Below are 23,774 nucleotides of genomic sequence, written 5' to 3' on the forward strand. Positions count from 1 at the left end.
CACTACTTTGAAAATTTAATTTATAGTTCGTAACTAACATTCCGTATGCTAATAGTTTTGGTATCCAATTTTTGATTTTGTATTTGCTTCATAAAATTGTTTATTAGGAAAAAAAGGGTCTATAACCTTTTCTACTTGATGCTGCAGATGCTCCAGATACTCTATAAGCAGTACTTATTGTCACCCATTTGATTCTTTGATCTAAAATTTAAATTTATCTTCTTTATGCTACTGAAGTTATGGTATCCTATTTTTAACGGAGTAGTTGTACTTCTTTTGTTGTTTATCGATTCAAAATGTTTGTAAAACCTTTTCTACTCTATTCTGCACCTTCCTAACGACCTCTTTCTTCATGACTAGTTGCCACTAATTTCGATTTTTAATTTATAGATGATAACTAACTTTCTTGATGCTCCTAAAGTTTTGGTACCCAATTTTTGATTCTGAATTTGGTTCTAAAATTTTTTATTGTCAAAAAAAGATTGTTAAACCTTTTCTACTTGATACTGCAGATGCTCCAGAAACTCTATAAGTTATACTTGTTGTCATCAACTTTAATTTTTTTGATCTAAAATTGTTAACTGACCTTCCTTAAGCTACTAAAGTTTTGGTATTCAATTTTTGATTCTGAATTTGCCTCTAAAATTGTTTATTGACAAAAAATGTTGGTAAAACCTTCTCGACACAATTCTGCATTTTCTAAAGAACCTCTTTCTCCATTACTAGCTGTCACTAACTTTGATTTTTAATTTCTAGATGATAACTGACCTTTTTGATGCTCCTAAAGTTTTGGATCCAATTTTTAATTCTGAATTTGCTTCTAAAATTGTTTATTGACAAAAAATGTTGGTAAAACCTCTTCTACTAGTTACTGCACTGCCTCCAGAACCTCTTTCAATAATACTTGTTGCCACCCATCTGAATTTTTCTATCTAAAATTGTTTACTGACCTTCCTTACGCTACTTCCTTATGCTAACTTTTGGTGCCCAATTTTTGATTCTGAATTTGCTTCTAAAATTGTTTATTGACAAAAAATATTTGCAAAACCTCTTCTAATAGATAGTGCACTTCCTCCAGAACCTCTTTCAGTATTACTTGTTGCCACCCATTTGAATTTTTCGATCTAAAATTGTTTACTGACCTTCTGTATGCTGTACTTGTTTCCTTATCTTTTTTTTTTGCTTTTCTTTGCCTCTTTCGTTCTTTATTGACTAAAAAAAGTTGACTTTGGTATAAAAATAGAACCAAATGAACCAAGTTGAGAAAATAAACCCAAATTACCATGTAGGTTCAGTACCAAAATTGGCACTAAATGAGGTCCTTTCCCTGTACAGTATTTGGAACCAAAAAACACGTGAATAGACAAAAAGTAAAAACAGAAAATATTGCTTCCAGAGTAGAATATACCTCTTTGGTGATTTGTCCCTTGATCGGCGCCGACTGTGGTCCTCCATTCTCAAGCAGCAGACTCTTGGTGCTGCCTCCCTTAATTCTCACACTACTCCACTTTTGCCTCGGGGCATCACTAGCTCCCTTATCCCCATCCCTAAAACTCCCGCCCTTAACCTTCAATCCTCCAATGACCACCGGACTCACAGGGGTCTCAAGTTGCCCCAAGAGATGCTCCGACATCGCTCTAGGGGACTTGATACAAGTCATTGTCGCCGGGGCAAGCGTGTTTGCCGAATTAACAGATTTCACAAGCAGATCCTTTCCCTCCTTACTCCAACAGGCCAATCTCTTCCTAAACGTAATCGCCGTCGACGTACTTGGCCTGTCGTCAAAAAAATCGTCCTCCTCCTCCTGTATCTCCGACACCGTGTCACTTTCAAAACTAACTTTCGGCGAAAAAAAATTATTCCTCCAACTACTCCTCTCGACCACGTCCAATTGCTGAAACGAACCACCACTCTGACAATGATCCTTCAACGAGGCGAACGATCCGTTTGTTTTCCTCGTGCCAAATCTACTGAATTTACTTCTGCGCAAGCTCGTCGTTGATCTTGTACTCTCAATCAAAATATCCCTCTCCTCAGATGCAATCTCACTGTTGTTGTCCTGGAGGCAATAGGAGGATAAGCTTATTCTATCGATTAGCAACTCCTCGGCACGTTTCGAGTATTTCTTTCTTGGAGGAATTCTTATTTTTTCGTAGGAAAAGTTGTAGTCCGGTGACTTTCGATCTCTGGACACTTCTTTGTCGTAGGAGTAACTCGACCAGGTTGTGTCACTTTCGACGTAGACTTTCGGCGTTCCGTTCGATGACAACGATTTCACCAGGGGTCTCCATTTCGGTCGATCGGTGACTTCGGAGCATATTTCCCTGGTGATTGACGGCGTCGATATGGTTTCGGTCGGACGATAACGACTTCTAATCGATGACTCACGACTCTCGGACGATTCCTCATCTCTGATGATGTTCGCGAATCCCCTACCCAGGTGGCATTTGGCTGTTGTCTCCGGACGTACTAAAATCTGTTTTCTACGGATGATCACTGGTGGTGGGAGATGGCCGATGTTCTTTGCTGGTAATTCCGAACAAACCTGCACCGATCTCAGTGCAATTTCTTCCTTCAAAGTACCCGGAGGCTGGGTCTTTGAAAGTTTCTCCTTAAAGAGCTGAATTTTGAAGGGATTTTCGGGGAACTTTTGTCGAAACTCTTCTCAAAACTTTTCTGGAAACTCTTCCCACAACTCTTTCCAAACTTTTCTTGAAACTCTTCACAAAACTCTTCTCGAAACTCTTCTCGAAACTGTTGCCAAACTTTTGTTGAAACTCTTCTTGAAACTCTTCCTAAAACTCTTCTCAAAACATTTCTCAAAACTCTTCTAAAAGCTTTTCTCGAAACTCTTCACAAACTTTTCTGAAAACTCTTCCTGAAACTTTTCTCGAAACTCTTCTAAAAGCTTTTCTCGAAACTCTTCCCAAACTTTCCTGAAAACTCTTCTTGAAACCTTCCTTGAAACTATTCTAAAAACATTTCTCAAAACACTTCTGAAAGCTTTTCTCTAAACTCTTCCCAAACCTTTCTTGAAACCTTTCTTTTCTTCTGAAAACTTTTCCCAAACTTTTCTAGAAACTTTTCTCAAAACACTTCTCAAAGCTTTTCTCGAAACTCTTCTGAAAACTCTTCCTAAACTTTTGTTGAAACCTTTCTCAAAACTCTTCCCAAAACTCTTCTCAAAACATTTCTCGAAACTCTTCCAAAACTTTTCTGAAAACTCTTCTTGAAACCTTCCTTGAAACTCTTCTTGAAACCTTTCTCGAAACTCTTCCCAAACTTTTCTCGAAACTCTTCTGAAAACTCTTCCCAAACTTTTCTTGAAACCTTTCTCAAAACTCTTCCCAAACTTTTCTCGAAACTCTTCCTAAAACTTTTCTCAAAACATTTCTCGAAACTCTTCCCAAACTTTTCTGAAAACTCTTCTTAAAACCTTTCTCAAAACTCTTCTAAAAGCTTTTCTCGAAACTCTTCCCAAACTTTTCTGAAAACTCTTCTTAAAACCTTTCTCGAAACTCTTCTAAAAAGCTTTTCTCGAAACTCCTCTGAATTTGGCTCGGCTTTTTGGTTCAGTCTTGAAAAAATTAAAGGCAGAGCTTGTTATCGAACATCACTTATTGTGAGCTTTTGAAAGACGTACGGTATTCACACAAAAACAAATGTTTAAATTTTCTCATATCAAAAAGGGTAGAAAATGAAAGTTACACAATGGATGGAACATTGAATTAGCGAAAATTTGTTATCAAAAATTTTCCCAATGAAAGAATGTAGAAAAAATTGTCACAAAAACGACGAGTCCAAGTTTCTTTTTTTCAGGAGCACAACACGAAAATTCGATCCAACATTCTCTTCAGGCTAGAAAGTGAGAGAGAGAGAGAGCTTCACCTCGCGGCGGCGAAACCCAAACAAAACATCCGGACGGAAAAATAAAGGAACAGAGAGGGAGAGAAAATCAATCCGCATGCCTCGACAATAAATTCATAACTTCAGCGCACTCCTAACCATCTGAAGTTTGGCACTAAAATACAAAACACAATTTTTCTCATACTCGGAAAGATTGAAGCACACGAAAGCTTTTCCAGCCTTTCCAATTTTTCCCAACTTTTCCCAGTTTATTCCCAGTTTCTCCTAAGTCTTTCCTAGTTTACTTTCTAGTTTTCTTTGGCCAACGTCCTTTTTCACCCCCCGGAAGGAAACAAAAACACTATTTTAGAAGCACAAGGGTTGAAAAAAGAAAAAGAATCTTCTCTCGAGGAAGATGAAATCTTGAATTCTCTCTAGTATTCTAGTGTCGTAGCAGGACGATCCACCTGTGCTTATTGATTTGGAGCTCGACTTTGGAGAATGAGAGTGAGAGATGTATATACATAGAGAGGCAAGTATGTGGGGTAAAATGGCAGTGCGCAGACGTTGAATCGTCGCCGGGGTTGGAAAGTTATTCAGGCGCAAGGGAGAAATATATAGTCGGCGACGTGTTAGCCAGCTACGAAGCGGGAAAAGTTACCTTCTGCTCAACAAGCATGAAAATTCACCTTCATCACCTCTCCCCAAGATGATATGAGTGAAATAAAGGGGTAAAGAGGAGTGAAAAGAGATTTTTACCCCTATTTGCCATTTTATACCACTTTTTACCCCTTTTTACCATTTTGTACCCCTTTGTACCCCCTCTTTACCATTTTTTACCCCTTTGACCCCTTTTACCACTTTGTACCCCTTTGTACCCCCTCTTTACCATTTTTTACCCCTTTGACCCCTTTTTACCATTTTGTACCCCTTTTTACCCCTCTTTACCATTTTGTACCGCTTTTTGCCTCTCTTTACTATTTTTTTACCTTTTTGGTAAAAAAAAACTTTTTATCCGTAAAAAGGAGTAGAAAATGGTAAAGAGAAGTGAAAAAGGTAAAAACTGGCGAAAAAAAGGAGTAAAAATGGTAAAGAGAAATTTTTATTATTCATGAAAAGAATTGAATTCTTACGAAAATTTTTACAGAAAATTTTTTAATTAATTGAATTCTGTTTGGAAATTTAATAAAAATAGTATAGATATTGAAAATCATTGAATTGCGAAAAGTTTTTAAAAATAATTAAATTTTACAAAGAATTCTATTAAAATTTTTTTGACAATAATTGAATGTATTGTGTAACATTTTATTAAATTTTTTTGAAAATAATTGAATTTCTAAAAAGCATTTTATTATTTATGAAAATAATTGAATTTTGCAAAGAATTTTATTAAAATCTCTCAAAATAATTGAATTTTCGGGAAGAATTTTATTAAAATCTAAAAGAATAATTGAATTATTTTAAAAAAATTTAATTAAAACTGAATTTAAAATAATTGATTTACTTCGAACAATTTTATTGAAATATTTAAAAATAATTGAATTCCCATGAAAAATTCTAATATTTTTGTAAATAATTGAATGCTTCTAAAAAATTTGAAAAAAAACTATTTTTTTAAATAACTGATATTTTCGAGGAATTGAAATTTAATTTTTAAGAATAATTAAATTTTTCGAGCAATTTCTGTAAAATTGTATTAAAAATAATTAAAATCCTGCGATGAATTTTAATATTTATAAAAATAATTGAATAGTTGTTAAGAATTTTGATAAAATTTTCAAAAATAATTGAAATCCTCCAAAGAATTTTAATATTTTTGAAAGTAATTGAATTTTTGCAGAAATTATATTAAAATTATATTTAAAATAATTAAATTTCTTTAAAAAATATTAAAATTGCATTAAAAATAATTGAAATCCCGCGATGAATTTTAATATTTATAAAAATAATTCAATAGTTGCTAAAAACTTTATTAAAATTTTCAAAAATAATTGAATTTCATAGAAGAATTTTATGAAAATTTTGTAGAATTATTTGGAAGAATTTATTTGTTTTATTTCTTTGGGAAAAATTGAAAACTTTTCAGGAATTTAATTAAAATTTAATTAAAAATAATAGAATTTCTTATTATCTTCCATGAATCAATTTTTTTTTAAATAATTGAATTCTTTGGAAGAATTTTCATAAAATTTTTCAGAAAAATTGCATTTTTCGAGAAATTCACGTAAAATTGTATTTTAGAAAATAGAAATTTAGCGATAAATTTTATTATTTATGAAAATAATTGAATTCTTGCGAACGATTTTATTTGAATTTTTCAAAATAATTGAATTTCCAAGAGGAAATTTATTACTTTTAAAAATAATTGAATTCTTGCGATGAATATTGTTATTTATGAAAATAATTGAATTTTGCAAATAATTTTATTAAAATCCGTGAATATAATTAAATTTTCAAGAATAATTTTGCTATTTATTATTAATAATTGAATACTTTCGATGAATTATTTATGTAAATAATTGAATTCTTGGGGAGAATTTTATTAAAATCTAAAAGAATAATTGAATTATTTCGAACAACTGTATTTTTTAAAATAGTTGAAAATAATTGAATTGTTGCAAAAAATTTTATGAAAATGTTTAAAAAGAATTGAATTTCAGTGATAAAATTTGTTATTTTTGAAAATAATTGAATTCTTCATAAGAATTTTACAAACTTTATTTTAAATAATTAATTTTTATAGAAATATAATAAATATTATGAAAATTTTTTATTTTAAATAATTGAATTTTTGTGGAAAACTTTATTTGTGAAAATAATTGAATTTTTCGATTAATTAATTGAAAATAGTATTAAAAATAATTGAAATTCTTCAATGAGTTTTATTATTTATGAAAATAATTGAATTGCTGCTTAGAATTTTATTAAAAATTTTGTTAAATAATTGAATTTCCATGAAAAATGTTATTATTAGTGAAAGTAATTGAATTATTGTGATTGTATAAAAATTTCGTTAAATAATTGATTTTTCGAAATTTTTTTGAAGTTGCTATTCTAAATTAATTGAATTCCAGTAGTGGAAATTTTATTATTTATGAAAATAATTGAATTTTTGATTAATTTTATCAATTTTTTTCTAAATAATTGAATTGTTTTGCGAAATTTGATGAAAATACTAGAAATTGAAAATAGAATTTTGAATATTTTTTGAAAATAATTGAATCGTTTTAATGGCAAAGAGGAGTAAAAAAAGGTAAAAAAAAAATGGTTAAGAGCTGTAAATAGGGGTTAAAAAGGAGTAAAAATGGTAAAAAAGGGGTAAAATATTAAAGAGTGGTAAAAAATGGTAAAGAAGGGTAAGAAGTGGTAAAGAAGGGTAAAAAAGCATTAATGAAGGTAAAAGGGGTAAAAAATGGTAAAGAATGATAAAAGGGATAAAAATAGTAAACAGGGGTAAAAAATGGCAAAGAGTGAATTTGTCACAGTAAAATAACCCTAGAAAAATATTCTTTTAAAAATTTTCTTTTTTCATTTAAAAAAAAAAAATCGCGTAATCTTTTCTATAATATTTCTCTCACCTGGTCAACGCGATGCTTTGTTTTATCTTTATCCTCTTTATCGTTCTCTGTGGAGATATCATCGAAGAAATTTTGAAAAACTTTAGCGTCCTTTGTCTTGTTATTAGTTGGAGTTCGTTTATTTTCAAAATTAAGCACACTATGGGGAGCAAGTTGTCGAGTTTCTTGATTTTCATAAATTTCCTCCTCCTCCTCCTCCTCTTCTTCATCGTCAGTATTTTCACATTCTTGTTGTTGTTGTTGTTCTTGTTCTTGTTCTTCTTGTTGCCCCTTCTGCCATGCCGTTTGCAGCCAAACGCGATCATTTCGAGTCAATTTCAATTTATCATCGCTCATTGATGAGAATTTTATTTCTTATTTTTTCCTCTAACTGTCTTTTTTTTGTCTTTCACATGATAAAAACACTCTTTTGAAAACTAATGTCACGTGTGTCACGTGTGCAAAACTTGTATCACTTTTCTCCTGCTTTGTCAATATTTATTTACTTCTGTATTTCATTATTTGTCTGTAAATTTTTATATTTACTAATAAATTACATGTTTTTCAATTTTCTTTACTTATTTTATAATTATTATTATTTATTATTATTTACATGTTAATTCATTTATTTACTTCTTTGCTTACTTTTATATTTACATCTTTGTTTACTTATTTATTTACTTCTTTGCTTACTTGTTTATTTATTTACTTCTTTCCTTACTTGTTTATTTACTTCTTTGCTTACTTTTTTATTTACTTCTTTGTTTACTTTTTTATTATTTATTTACTTGTTTATTTATTTGTTTGTTTATTTACTTCTTTGTTTATATTTTTATTTATTTATTTATTCACTTGTTTATTTATTTATTTCTTCGTTTACATTTTTATTTACTTATTTATTTATTAATAAATAAATAATTTAATAAATATTAATAATAATAATAATAATAATAATTTAATAAATAATTTATTATTAGTTAATTTGTTTTCTTTTTTTATTTATTCCTTTCTTTGTTTACTTTTTATTTACTTATTTGTTTATTTACTTCTTTATTTACATTTTTATTTACTTATTTATTTACTTGTTTATTTATTTTTGTTTGTTTATTTACTTCTTTATTTACATTTTTATTTACTTATTTATTTACTTGTTTATTTATTTTTGTTTGTTTATTTACTTCTTAATTTACATTTTTATTTACTTATTTATTTACTTGTTTATTTATTTATTTCTTCGTTTACATTTTTATTTACTTATTTATTTATTAATAAATAAATAATTTAATAAATATTAATAATAATAATAATAATAATAATAATTTAATAAATAATTTATTATTAGTTAATTTGTTTTCTTTTTTTATTTATTCCTTTCTTTGTTTACTTTTTATTTACTTATTTGTTTATTTACTTCTTTATTTACATTTTTATTTACTTATTTATTTACTTGTTTATTTATTTTTGTTTGTTTATTTACTTCTTTATTTACATTTTTATTTACTTATTTATTTACTTGTTTATTTATTTTTGTTTGTTTATTTACTTCTTAATTTACATTTTTATTTACTTATTTATTTACTTGTTTATTTATTTGTTTGTTTATTTACTTTTTTTATTTACTTCTTTGTTTACATTTTTATTTACTTATTTATTTACTTGTTTATTTATTTGTTTGTTTATTTACTTCTTTTATTTACTTCTATGTTTACATTTTTATTTACTTATTTATTTACTTGTTTATTTATTTTTGTTTGTTTATTTACTTCTTTATTTACATTTTTATTTACTTATTTATTTACTTGTTTATTTATTTTTGTTTGTTTATTTACTTCTTAATTTACATTTTTATTTACTTATTTATTTACTTGTTTATTTATTTGTTTGTTTATTTACTTTTTTTATTTACTTCTTTGTTTACATTTTTATTTACTTATTTATTTACTTGTTTATTTATTTGTTTGTTTATTTACTTCTTTTATTTACTTCTATGTTTACATTTTTATTTACTTATTTATTTACTTGTTTATTTATTTTTGTTTGTTTATTTACTTCTTAATTTACATTTTTATTTACTTATTTATTTACTTGTTTATTTGTTTGTTTATTTACTTCTTTGTTTACTTTTTCATTTATTTATTTATCTATTTATTATTTTCCTCTGCTCGAAATAAAAGTAAAAATTACAGTTTTAATACAACGAAATATTTTTGTTTTGAAAGGAGATGAGAAAAAATACCCAATACTGAAAATAAACTGTTCACTCAATGGAAAAACAATATTTATTAAAACAAATGAAAGAATAATTGCATTAATTAGCAATAGAATGACGAATGAGAAAAATTAGTTAAAAGGTCTTTGTGAATTTATTTTTTAATCAAATTTTTCATCATCAAATTAAAAAGCAAATATTCAATATTCTTTCATTAATTTTAAATCAAATTTTTTTTCCTTACTTTTATTGAACTTTTAGATTTATTAAATTTTAATTTATTATTAAGTTTTAACAAAAAATTTTAATTTTCTTTTTATTTGTAATAATTATAATTAATCCATTTATTTATCAATCATTATAATTTATCTATTTATTTATCAATAATAATAATTTATAATTTATTTATATTTATTTTCTTTATTTTTTATTTATTTATTTATTTTATTTATTTATTTATTTATTTTATTTTTTATTTATTTATTTTTATTTTATATTTTTATTTTATTTACTTATTTATTTATTTAAATATTTTTATTTTATTTTTTATTTATTTATTTTATTCATTTTTTTATTTTATATTTTATTTACTTATATTTATTTATTTATGTTTTTATTATTATTTAAAAAAATTTTTTTTATTTATTTATTTTTTTTATGTTTTTATTATTTTTTGTTATTTATTTATTTTTTTTTTATTTATTTTTTATGTTTGTATGTTTTATTTATTTTTTTATATTTTATAATTTTACAAACTGCAATTTATTAAAAATAAAAATACAAAAAATATTCCAATTATAGCAAAACGATTTTCTAAAGTAGAACAGAAAGGAAATAATCAAGTTTCGAAAAAAAAGAAGAATTTCGTGCGCGATAGATTTCTTTTCTTCTGGAATTCATTTTCATGTATAAAAGTAGAGAGAGAGAGAGAGAGAGAGAAAAAAAAAAAATTTCAACAACATTTGACCTGAATTTGTTGGATATACGAAAAGCCTTGATATTGTTAATGATAAGAATAATGATAATGATAATGATAATGATGATGACGATGACGATTGGAAAATTAACGACATCGAGAGATAGTGCTTTTCTTGTCTGTCGAGAGAGAATTTAGAGGGATTTCCTTCCAATCCCTCTAAAATCTGATAAGATTCAAATGCATAATTCAAGGCTAAAAATCGAAACTGTCCCTTGATTATAATTCTTATCGAAGGACACATTGACATTTGGTCTCAATTTCCACATTTTCAGAGAGAAATTTCTCTCTCTCTCTCTCCCTCTCTCTATCAATATTTATTATTTATTACGAGGCAATATTATCAACAATAGAATTTAAATTTAATTTTTTAATAATAATTTAATTATTATATTTCATTTTAAATTTACTATAATTAATATATTTAATTAATTAATTAATATATATTTTATATAAATATATTAATTAATATAATTAAAATATATTAATTAATTAATATATTTAATTAATTATATAATTTACTAACTAACTGATTTTACTAAATAATTTACCAAAATTTTTTTTTATTATATTTATTTATATTTACTTCAGTTGATAATTAATTAATTATTAAGTTCACTAATTAATTTTTGAAATCACTGATTAATTTTATTGAATTTACTAATTAATATTTTAAATCACTAATTAATTGTAGAATTCACTAATTAATTTTTGAAATTACTAATTAACTACAGAATTAACTAATTAATTTTTGAAATTACTAATTAACTATAGAATTTACTAATTAATTTTTAAAATCACTAATTATTGAATTTACTATAATTAATTAGTAAAAAAAAAATTTTGGTAAATTATTTAGTAAATAAGTTAGTTAATTAATTACTAATTTCAGTTATTAATTAGTTAGTAAATAATATAATTAATTCTTCAATTAGTAAATTTAATAATCAATAAATTAATAAATTAAGTTATTAATTAGTGATTTCAAAAATTAATTAGTAATTTCAAAAATTAATTAGTAATTTCAAAAATTAATTAGTAATTTCAAATATTAATTAGTGATTTCAATTAATTTACTAACTGATTTTACTAAATAATTTACCAAAAAAAATTTTTTTTTTATTATATTTATTTATATTTACTTTAGTTGATAATTAATTAATTATAAAATTCACTAACTAATTTTTCCAATCACTAATTAACTTTTGAAATCACTAATTAATTTTCAACTAACTAACTAACTAAGTATTGAATTCGGTAACTATTTTTTTTTTTTTTTTTTTTTTTAATTAATTATTGAAGTCACTAATTGAAGAACTAATTATATTATTTACTATCTAATTTATAACTGAAATAAATTAATAAATTGAATAAATAACAAATAAACAAAAAAAAATTATTGTTAATCAATTCAATAACTAAAAATTAATTTATTTATTTAAACAACAAAGAATAGATTATTTTTCTGTTAATATTAAAATAAAAAAATTGAAGATGAGAGAATAAAAAATTTTCGAGAAATTTAAATTTTAACAGAAATGCGAGACAAAAAAAAGCAAATTTTTCTTTTTCTTATCAAAATGTGGAAAAAAAACGATGAAATGAAGAGAACTAGAATTCACAGGTAAATATTTTTTGGCCCAATTGCCAAATCGCGATATTTACATATATTATATTTCCTACTTTTTCTCAAGAGATGATAATTTTTTTTATACATTTGAATATAAATTCACGCTCCACTTGCGATATAATCATTTTGTTATTCATCAACTCCCAAGAAATATAGAAACTCAATTTATATATATATATATTCAACAATTCATCACCAAAAAAAATCTCAAATAAAATATAAATTCCGTCTGATGCAGAAAAAAAAAGTTGGGGAAAAAAAAGTTAATTGACTTTTTCTATTTGTAGAAGGAAAGAAAATTTTCTTTCCTTCTTTCTTTCTCTCGCTTCACGCTAAAAGAAACAAAATCGTATTATCAGTGAAATAAAATAAAATAAAAAAAAGAATAGAGTTTTTTTCTTTAAAAAAAGAACGATTTCAAGAGAGACTGTAAATTATGCACTGAAAGTTAAAAGATTCGATTTATAGATAAGTGCAAGATTTTTAAATTCTCCCTCGTTTATATAGAGTAAAAAAAAAATAACTTTAAATTAAAATCTATTTTCTTTTATTCCTATTTTTAATTTTACGTATTATTATTATTATTATTATTATTATTATTATTATTATTATTATTATTTATTATTGGCATTTTGATATTATAATAATTATTTATTACTAGTATTATTTATTATTATTCACTAATTTTACTAATTTATTAAACAAATTATTAACTAATTAAGTATTGAATTCACTAATTATTGAGTTTACTAATTAATATTTGAAATCACTAATTAATTATAAAATTCACTAATTAATTATGGAATTTACTAAATAATGTTTGAAATCATTATTAATTTTCAAAGTAACTAGTAATTAATTTTTGAAATCACTAATTAATTATAGAATTTACTAATTAATTTTTGAAATCATTAATTAATTATAGAATTCACTAATTAATTATTGAATTCTATTCTTTTCCTATTATTATTCCTATTCCTATTATTATTCCTATTCCAATTCCTATTCCTATTCCTATTCCTATTATTATTCCTATTTTTCCTATTCCTATTATTATTCCTATTCCTATTTTTTCCTATTCCTATTCCTATTATTATTCCTATTATTATTCCTATTATTATTCCTATTTCTATTTTTTCCTATTCCTATTTTTCCTATTCCTATTCCTATTCCTATTATCATTCTTATTATTATTCCTATTATTATTCCTATTCCTATTTTTTTTCCTATACCTATTCCTATTATTATTCCTATTCCTATTATTATTCCTATTCCTATTCCTATTCCTATTCCTATTATTATTTCTATTATTATTCCTATTCCTATTCCTATTATTATTCCTATTTCTATTTTTTTCCTATTCCTATTCCTATTTTTTTTCCTATTCCTATTCCTTTTTTTTCCTATTCCTATTCCTATTATTATTTCTATTATTATTCCTATTCCTATTCCTATTCCTATTCCTATTCCTATTATTATTCCTATTCATATTCCTATTTTTTTCCTATTCCTATTCCCTTTTTTTCCCTATTCCTATTCCTATTATTATTCCTATTCCTATTCCTATTATTATTCCTATTCCTATTTTTTCCTATTCCTATTCCTTTTTTTTCCTATTCCTATTCCTATTATTATTTCTATTATTATTCCTATTCCTATTCCTATTCCTATTCCTATTCCTATTATTATTCCTATTCATATTCCTTTTTTTTTCCTATTCCTATTCCCTTTTTTTCCCTATTCCTATTCCTATTATTATTCCTATTCCTATTCCTATTTTTTTCCTATTCCTATTCCTATTTTTTTCCTATTCCTATTCCTATTCCTATTATTATTTCTATTATTATTCCTATTCCTATTCCTATTCCAATTCCTATTCCTATTATTATTCCTATTCATATTCCTATTTTTTTCCTATTCCTATTCCTTTTTTTTCCCTATTCCTATTCCTATTATTATTCCTATTCCTATTCCTATTTTTTTCCTATTCCTATTATTATTCCTATTCCTATTCCTATTTTTTTTCCTATTCCTATTCCTATTTTTTTTCCTATTCCTATTCCTATTATTGTTCATATTCTCTTTCTCATTCTTTTCCTTATTTTTATATTTTTTATTCTTATTCTCTTACTTGTTTTCCCTATTCTTTTTATTTTTATTTTTCTTATTACTATTGTTATTATTTTTATTGTTATTATCATTTCTATTTTTATTATAATAATTATAAATATTATTTTCATTATATTACTAAAAATAGAAATAAAATTCCTCTCTCTCTATAGTATGATTATTATTTTCTAAATTAAAAAATGAAAATTCATTAAAAATGTAAATCCGACTTAAAATGCGAAATATTTTCAAATTACTTATTATATGAAGGGAAATATATTTGCATTTCTGTCTTAGTGCAATTGAATGGTCTTTTCCTTCTTTTCTTTTCTTTTTTTTTTTTTTTTTTGCTCTTCTCTTAAAGCATATATAAAAAGCAATATATAGATAAAAGGAAATTATTTCTTTTGTGTTATTGCTTCAGGTCCAATTCATCTGCTAAACGAAACTATTCACAGAATTTACGTAAATACAAGTTGCATGGATAAACATGCATTGAAAAGAAATTCTTTTTTTTTCCTTCTTCTTTTTTTTTGTTTATTATTATTCCAGTTTATTTCTTTCCTTATGAATTTATATAAATTGTATTAAAAAAAAAATATGTCGAATTAACTCTTTTCATCATAATTATTATTGATTTAAAAATTATTTGTTAATATTATTATTTATAAGAATATTAATAATAATAATAAAATTACAAAATAAAATTACAATTTATCAGAATTATAATTTTTTTTTTATTTACTTTATATATTAATTTTACTTCTTGTTTTTTATTTTGTTCTTATTTATTATTTCCTATATTTATTGTACTTAATGTTTATTTTATTAATTCCATTTATTATTTATTTTGTTTATTTATTTACTTATTTGTTTACTTATTTATTTATTTGTTTACTTATTTATTTATTAATTGTTTATTTATTTATTTATTTGTTAATTTATTTGTTTGTTTACTTATTTATTTACTTATTTATTTGTTTGCTTATTTGTTTATTTATTTATTTCTGTATTTGTTTAATCTTTGTTTTCTTATTTGTTTATTTATTTATTTACTTATTTGTTTACTTATTTATTTGTTTTCTTATTTGTTTATTTATTTATTTCTGTATTTGTTTAATTTTTGTTTGTTTATTTATTTACTTATTTGTTTATTTACGTATTTTTTTTACTTATTTATTTGTTTATTTATTTGTTTATTTACTTATTTGTTTACTTATTTATCTATTCGTTCGTTTATTTATTTCTGTATTTGTTTAATTTCTGTTTGTTTATTTATTTGTTTATTTATACATTTGTTTAATCTTTGTTTGTTCATTTATTTGTTTATTTATTTCTATATTTGTTTTTTTTTTTTTTTTTTTTTTTTTTATTTAAAGCATAAAAAAATAAACTTATTTATTTATTTACATTGTTTATTTTGTTTATTTCTTCATATATTTGTTTATATGTTTATTCACTTAATTATTTATTTTCAATTTATTTATTAATTTGTTTATTTATTTGTTTATTTATTTAGTTTTTTATTTATTTTTTTATTTATTAACATTTCAAGTAACGAATTCCAAAAGAATTGCGAGGGAAAATTACAGATTGCCACATAAATTTTCAATGGAAACTAATTTATTTCTGCATTGGAAATTCGTGAACAATAATAAATTTTCTCAATGAAAACGATTGCGAATTTTGAATAATATTAAGAATAATAAGACTGGCAATAATAATTTGAATAGATTAAATTATCGAAATGTAATAATAATGAAAAAAAAGTAAGAGAAAAAGGAAAATATTTAATTTTTTTTTAAACTTTAAAAATAGCCAATTTTGAATAATACGTATAAATAATAAAAAAATATTAAAAAATATATTAACAATAAAATATGCAATAATAGTAAAAACAATTTTTATAATAAAAAATAATAATATGATAATAATAACAACAACAATAATCATAAATAAAAATAAAGAATAGCTAAAAAAAAATAATGAATAATAACAATAATAATAATAATAATAAATAAACATAAAAATAAAGAAGATAATAAATAATGATAATAATAATAAATAAAAATGAAGAATAGCTAAAAAAAAATAATTAATAATAACAAAAATAATTAATAAAAATAAAAAAAATAATAATAATAAATAATAAAAATAATAATTTGAATAGATTTAATTGTCAGAGTCGAAACAAAAAATTGTTTGGGGGAAAAAAATGAGAGAGAATAAGAAACGTAAATGGAATTTTACATAATTGAGACTTTGATATTTTTTTTATCAATAAACAGTTGGTTAAATTTGTCACGTGTTTACGTGTCCTCCATTATTATACAGTCCTCAATATCAAATGCTTTGTGCACAAACTGTCAGCATTTATATACATGTTTATTGATTCGCAAAAGATTGAGACAACAGTACAGTTCACAACATAATCAGGCACGTGCCCCTAAATTATTGAATGCACTTTTTTTTTTGTTTCGCTAATTTTCTCCATTCAATTCACAACTAAATTTTAATTTTAATATTTTTTTTTAATTTTTAAATTTTTATTATTTTTTTCTTTTTTAATTTTTTTTTTTATTATTTTAATTCATTTATTTAATTTTTATTATTATTTACCAATTATTTAATTTTATTTAACCAAATTTTATTATTATTTTATTATTATTAATTTTTTATCGCACAAATAAAAATTAAATTAATTCATAATTATTAATTATATAGTTAATCGAATAAATAGAAAAATATGTATTTAATTAATAATTAATAATTAATAATTAATAATTATAATTAATCAAATGAATATAAAAAACATAATTAATTATTAAAAATTATAATTAAACAATTGAGTATAAAAAATATCTACTCAATTACATTATAAGTTTTTAATTAATAAGATAAATATAAAAAATAGATTTAAAAATTAATTATAACTAATAATTAATAATTTATAATTAACGAATAATTATAGTTAATAATTACATCTTTCAAATTAAAAAAAAAAAAACAAAATTTTTCACAAACCAAATTTTTCTCATCGTCATAATTTTTATCACATTAACAAAATTTTTCACTAAAAGAATGAATTATTTCTTTTTAAAATATTGAATTTGAAAATTAAATTTTGTTATTTTTTTATATTTCATAAATTTTTTTCTATTCATTATTTATTTTATTTTTCACTATTTGTTTAAATATTGTTTATTTATTTTATATTACTTGTTTATTTAGTATTTATTTTATATATTATTTTTTCGAATTAAATTATTATCTAATTTTTATTTTTCCAAATTATCAATTTTTTAATTTGTAATTTATTTATCTTTTTGTATATTATTTATTTATTTTTACAGATTTTCCTATTTTATTGTTTATTTATTGCATTTTATGTCATTTTTTAATTATTTTGTTTATTTATTGTATTTTATGTCATTTTAAAATTATTTTGTTCATTTATTTTATGTTATTTTTAATTATTTTGTTTTTTTATTGATCGTTTATTGTCTTTTCTATTATTTACTTACACAAATTATTAATTATTAATATTAAATACACAAATTAAAAAAAAAAAAAAAAAAAATTATTGTCGTTTCTATTATTTCCTTATTTTATTTCCAATTATTTATTATTTTTTCCATTATTATTAACCCATTTTATTTTATTTTATTTCATTTTATTTTCTATACTATTTATCAATTTTATTTTAAATCATTTATTTTTCAAACATTTTTTTAAAAAACTTATTTAAATTTTTCCGAATTCACTGAATTGAAAAAAAAAATTTCAGAATTAAAAAAAAACATTAAAACTTTTTCAAACATCACTTACGGTTTTTCTTTTTGTTTTTCTTTTCGGCGGGATATTTAAAAACTCGAAGATCTCTCTCAATTTTAAAAGCAAAAAAAGGTAGAATATTATTATTTTTTTTTTTTTTTTTTTTTTTTTTTTAAGAAGGAAATATTAATTTTTGGTAAAAAAAAATAAATTTTGAAAAATAGAAAATAGTCGTGTATAGAAAGAAGGGAAAAAAAGACGGACGGAAGTAGAGAGAAACGGGGAGAGAGAGAGTGAGTGAGAGAGGCACGATGCAAACTATTGGAAAGGACGGGACACACTGCGACAATGCTTTGATACGCCTTCTGACGGATATTTAAGGCAGTTTGTTTCCCTCTCCCTTTACTCCTTGACATATCAAAGTCACCCTCAATTTTATTTCATCAACTTCATTTAAATTTCTCTGTCTCCCTCCTCTCACTTGCTCTCTCAATCATTAATTTTCATTTTAAATGGGAAACTCAAAAACACACATTTTTAGTATTTTGTAATTTTTTTTAGTATTTTTCTGTTTCAATATTTTCTATATTTTTAGTATTTTCTATGTTTTACTATTTTTCTTTATTTTAGTATTTTTCTGTATTTTAGTATTCTCTATATTTTAGTATATTTAAGTATTTTTTTATTTTTTAGTATTTTCTGTATTTTAGTATTTTTTGTATTTTATTATTCTCTATATTTTAGTATATTTAAGTATTTTTTTATTTTTTAGTATTTTATGTATTTTAGCAATTTATTAAATAGTATTCTAGGGTATTTTAGTATTTTCTATTTTTTAGTTATTTTTCAGTATTTTTTATATTTTAGTATATTCCTCTCTTATAATATTTTATACGTTTTAGTATTTTATTTAAATAGTATATTAGTATTTTAGTATTTTCTATATTTTTAATATTATCCTGTATTTTAGTATTTTTCTAAAATACTAATTTTTTATTTTAGTATTTTTTTTTAGTATTTTCTATGTTTTAGTATTTTTTTATATTTAAGTATTTTTTTTAGTATTTTCTACATTTTAGTATTTTTATGTATTTAAGTATTTTTTTATTTTTTAGTATTTTCTTGTATTTCAATAATATTTTATTCATTTAAGTATTTTATTTAAATAGTATTTTCTGTGTTTTAGTTATTTTTCAGTATTTTTTATATTTTAGTATTTTCTTCTCTTATAATATTTTATACGGTTTAGTATTTTATTTAAATAGTATTTAAATAGTATTTAAATAGTATTTTAGTATTTTCTATATTCTTAATATTTTCCTGTATTTTAGTATTTTTCTAAAATACTATTTTTTATATTTCAGTATTTTTCTGTATTTTAGTATTTTCTACATTTTAGTATTTTCTATATTTTAGTTATTTTACATATTTTAGTATTATTAGTATTTTTTCAGTACTTTACTATTTTCTCTTTATTATTTTCCATATTTCAGTATTTTATTTAAATAGTATTTTCTGTAGTATTTTTTAGTATTTATCTTTTTTAATATTTTAGTACTTTGCTGTTTTAGTATTCTCTGTATTTTAGTATTTTTTTAAAAATATTTTCAATGTTGTAGTATTTTTTTGTTTTTTTAGCACTTTTTATATTTTAGTATTTTTCTTGTATTTGAGTATTTTCTATATTTTTGTATTTTAGTAATTTATATATTTTACTATTTTTATGTATTTTACTCTTTTTCTTAAATAGTATTTTCTATATTTTTGTATTTTTTTTTAAATAGTTTTTTCTGTAGTAATTTTTAGTATTTTTCTCTATCATAGTATTTTATTATTTTCTGTATTTTAGACTTTTTCAAATAGTATTTTTGGGTATTTTAGTATTTTTATTTTTCAGCATTTTCTAGATTTTAGTATTTTCTAAATTCTAGTATTTTCTGTACTAAATAACACTAAATACTAAAAAAAATTATAATAAAAAAATACAAAGTAATGAGAAATAATAAATACTAAAAAATACTAAAAAATAGAATACTAAAAATACTATAATAACAAAAGTACTAAAAAGACATGAATGAGTCTTGAGAATGTAAAAAATAAAATAAAAAAAAAAATTTTGCAGAATAATTATTTCAATGCAGAAATACAGAAAAAAGAAATTCTCATTTTAGAAGAAGGGAAAGAAGACTTTACTTCATTTCCAAAGTAGTTAAAGTCTCTGAAAAATGTCAGACACTGACAATAAAGTAATTGAAATTCGGTTTGTCACGGGAAATTGTATTCGCGACTAAGAAACTTGTAAACAATTTCTACGTTAATTTTCACATTTAGCAGATGAAAATTTTTCACTTGGAAAAAAATATTAATTTAATATTAATATAATAATAATATTAATATTTATTAATTTATTTTTTGTAAGCTCGTTTACTACTTAAATAAATAAATAAATAAATAAATAAATAAATAAATAAATATAATATTAATAATAATTAATTAATAATAAAAAAAAATTTTAATTTAATACCATTTAATCAAAAAATTCAAAAAATAGAAAGTAGAAAATAATAATAATAATAATTACATATTATTTTCTATTTTCTACATTTTTTGATTATCATTATTACTATTATTATAAAAATAAGAAAATTAATTTCTTTTTAATAATAATATTTTAAATAATTTAATCACATAAATTAATATTTAAATATTTAATTTAAAAAAAAGAAAATTTTAAATTTAATTCCAACTATTCATAATCATTTGAATTTAATTAAAAACCATTAAAAAAACAAATTTTCAATTAAATTCAATAATCACATATAAAGAAAATAATTTACATTTTAGAAAAAATTGAAAAATTTTCATAGAATTTTTTTTTCAATTTTTCTAAAAATAAAAACATTTTTCACTACAAAGCGAATGTAAAAAAAAAAAAAATTGAGAAGTCATATTCAATTCAATTTCCAGTGATTGATGTCAATTTTAAGTCAGACGTACTCGCACGACAGACAATTAAGTGGAAAAATTCATTTTAAGTCAGCCTAGCGCTTAATATTGTATTTGCTTCTTCCCCCTTTTTAAATATATAATTGCAAAAATACAAAAAGTAACATTTGCAAAAACAAGATTTTCTTAAAATTCCTTAAAATTTTAATTCTTAAAAAATTATTATCATTAATATTAAAAATTGCAATTAAAAGCAAAACTTACCTGCGCGACTTTTTCTCCCATATTTGGTGTGTGCATTGCTCCTTGAAAATATTTCGCCGAACCATTGTCTTGCAGGGAGTACTGTAAAGAAAAAAAACTTAGTCAAAAAAAGAAATTTTCAATATTTTAGTATTTTTTTAATAGTATTTTCCATGGTATTTTTTTAGTATTTTTCTTTTTCAGTATTTTCTGTAGTTTAGCATTTTTTAAGAAAGTATTTTTAAATTTTTGAATATTATAGCATTTTCTATATTTTAGTATGTTTTTGTATTTTAGTACTTTCTATATTTTAGTATTTTTAGGAATTTTACTATTTTTTCTTAAATAGTATTTTCTATAGTATTTTTTATTATTTTCCTGTTTTTTTTAGTATTCTTTATTCTTTTTATTATTTTCAGTACTTTAGTATTTTTCAGTATTTTATTTATTTTAGTATTTTCTATATTTTAGTATTTTTTTCTATTTTAGTATTTTCTATATTTTAGTATTTTTTTTTATTTTAGTATTTTCTATATTTTAATATTTTTTTGTATTTTAGTACTTTCTATATTTTAGTATTTTTTTGTATTTTACTATTTTCTATATTTTAGTATTTTTAGGAATTTTACTATTTTTTCTTAAATAGTATTTTCTATAGTATTTTTTATTATTTTCCTGTTTTTTTAGTATTCTTTATTCTTTTTATTATTTTCAGTACTTTAGTATTTTTCAGTATTTTATTTATTTTAGTATTTTCTATATTTTAGTATTTTTTTCTATTTTAGTATTTTCTATATTTTAGTATTTTTTTTTATTTTAGTATTTTCTATATTTTAATATTTTTTTGTATTTTAGTACTTTCTATATTTTAGTATTTTTAGGTATTTTACTATTTTCTATAGAATTTTTTATGACTTTCCTCTTCTTTATAATTCTTTAGGTATTTTATTATTTTCTGTATTTTAGTATTTTTCAGTATTTTAGTATTTTCTATATTTTACTATTTTTTTTTTATTTTAGTACTTTCTATATTTTAGTATTTTTAGGTATTTTACTATCTTTCTTAAATAGTATTTTCTATAGTATTTTTTATTATTTTTCTGTTTTTTTAGTATTCTTTATTCTTTTTATTATTTTCTGTATTTTAGTATTTTTCAGTATTTTAGTATTTTCTATATTTTACTATTTTTTTTTTATTTTAGTACTTTCTATATTTTAGTATTTTTAGGTATTTTACTATCTTTCTTAAATAGTATTTTCTATAGTATTTTTTATTATTTTCCTGTTTTTTTAGTATTCTTTATTCTTTTTATTATTTTCTGTATTTTAGTATTTTTTAGTATTTTAGTATTTTTAGTATTTTAGTATTTTCAATATTTTAGTATTTTTTTAATAGTATTTTCCATGGTATTTTTTAGTATTTTTTTTAATAGTATTTTCCATGGTATTTTTTTTAGTATTTTTCTTTTTCAGTATTTTCTGTATTTTAGCATTTTTTAAGAAAGTATTTTTAAATTTTTGAATATTATAGCATTTTCTATATTTTAGTATGTTTTTGTATTTTAGTACTTTCTATATTTTAGTATTTTTTTTATTTTAGTATTTTCTATATTTTAATATTTTTTTGTATTTTAGTACTTTCTATATTTTAGTATTTTTGGGTATTTTACTATCTTTCTTAAATAGTATTTTCTATAGTATTTTTTATTATTTTCCTCTTCTTTATAATTCTTTAAGTATTTTATTATTTTCTGTATTTTATTATTTTCTGTATTTTAGTATTTTTCAGTACTTTAGTATTTTTCAGTATTTTAGTATTTTTTTTTATTTTAGTATTTTCTATATTTTAGTATTTTTTTTATTTTAGTATTTTCTATATTTTAATATTTTTTTGTATTTTAGTACTTTCTATATTTTAGTATTTTTGGGTATTTTACTATCTTTCTTAAATAGTATTTTCTATAGTATTTTTTTATGATTTTCCTGTTGTTTATAATTCTTTAAGTATTTTATTATTTTCTGTATTTTAGTATTTTTCTAGTATTTTCTATGTTTTAGTATTTTAGTATTTTTTTTATTTTAGTATTTTCTATATTTTAGTATTTTTTGTATTTTAGTATTTTTTGTATTTTAGTATTTTTTCAGTATTTTATTATTTTCTGTATTTTAGAATTTTCTATATTTCAGTATTTTTCTGTACTTTAGTTATTTACATATTTTAGTATTTTTGGGTATTTTAGTATTTTTCTTAAATAGTATTTTCTATACTAATTTTTAATATTTTCGTGTATTTTAGTTTCTCTCTTAATTACCATTTTTTATATTTTAGTAATTACTATAGTATTTTTAGTATTTTTCTTTTTCATTATTTTAGAATTTTTTATTTTAGTACCTAAATAATAATAATAATTTAAAAAAACAATACAAAAAGTAATAATGAAAATATTAGCAAATAATAAATTACAAAATAAAAAAAAATGAAGA

The 23,774-nt window shown here is 21.4% G+C and overlaps 1 protein-coding gene across 12 annotated transcripts in view; it reads right to left on the minus strand.

Annotated features, from left to right (window-relative positions):
• Positions 1-23,774, minus strand: part of LOC122512628 (potassium voltage-gated channel subfamily H member 6) — a 240,637-nt gene that overhangs the window by 64,858 nt on the left and 152,005 nt on the right. For 11 of the 12 annotated variants that reach the window (XM_043628562.1, XM_043628564.1, XM_043628566.1 and 8 more), the window contains one exon: positions 21,312-21,392. In XM_043628562.1, coding sequence (XP_043484497.1) covers positions 21,312-21,392 — 81 coding nt within the window. Of the gene's footprint in view, positions 1-1,408; positions 2,647-21,311; positions 21,393-23,774 lie in introns of those variants that run through there. The other variant, XM_043628567.1, reaches the window with a different exon arrangement.

Source organism: Leptopilina heterotoma, unplaced genomic scaffold (genome assembly GCF_015476425.1).
Source record: "Leptopilina heterotoma isolate Lh14 unplaced genomic scaffold, ASM1547642v1 Lhet_123, whole genome shotgun sequence".
NCBI lineage: Eukaryota > Metazoa > Arthropoda > Insecta > Hymenoptera > Figitidae > Leptopilina > Leptopilina heterotoma.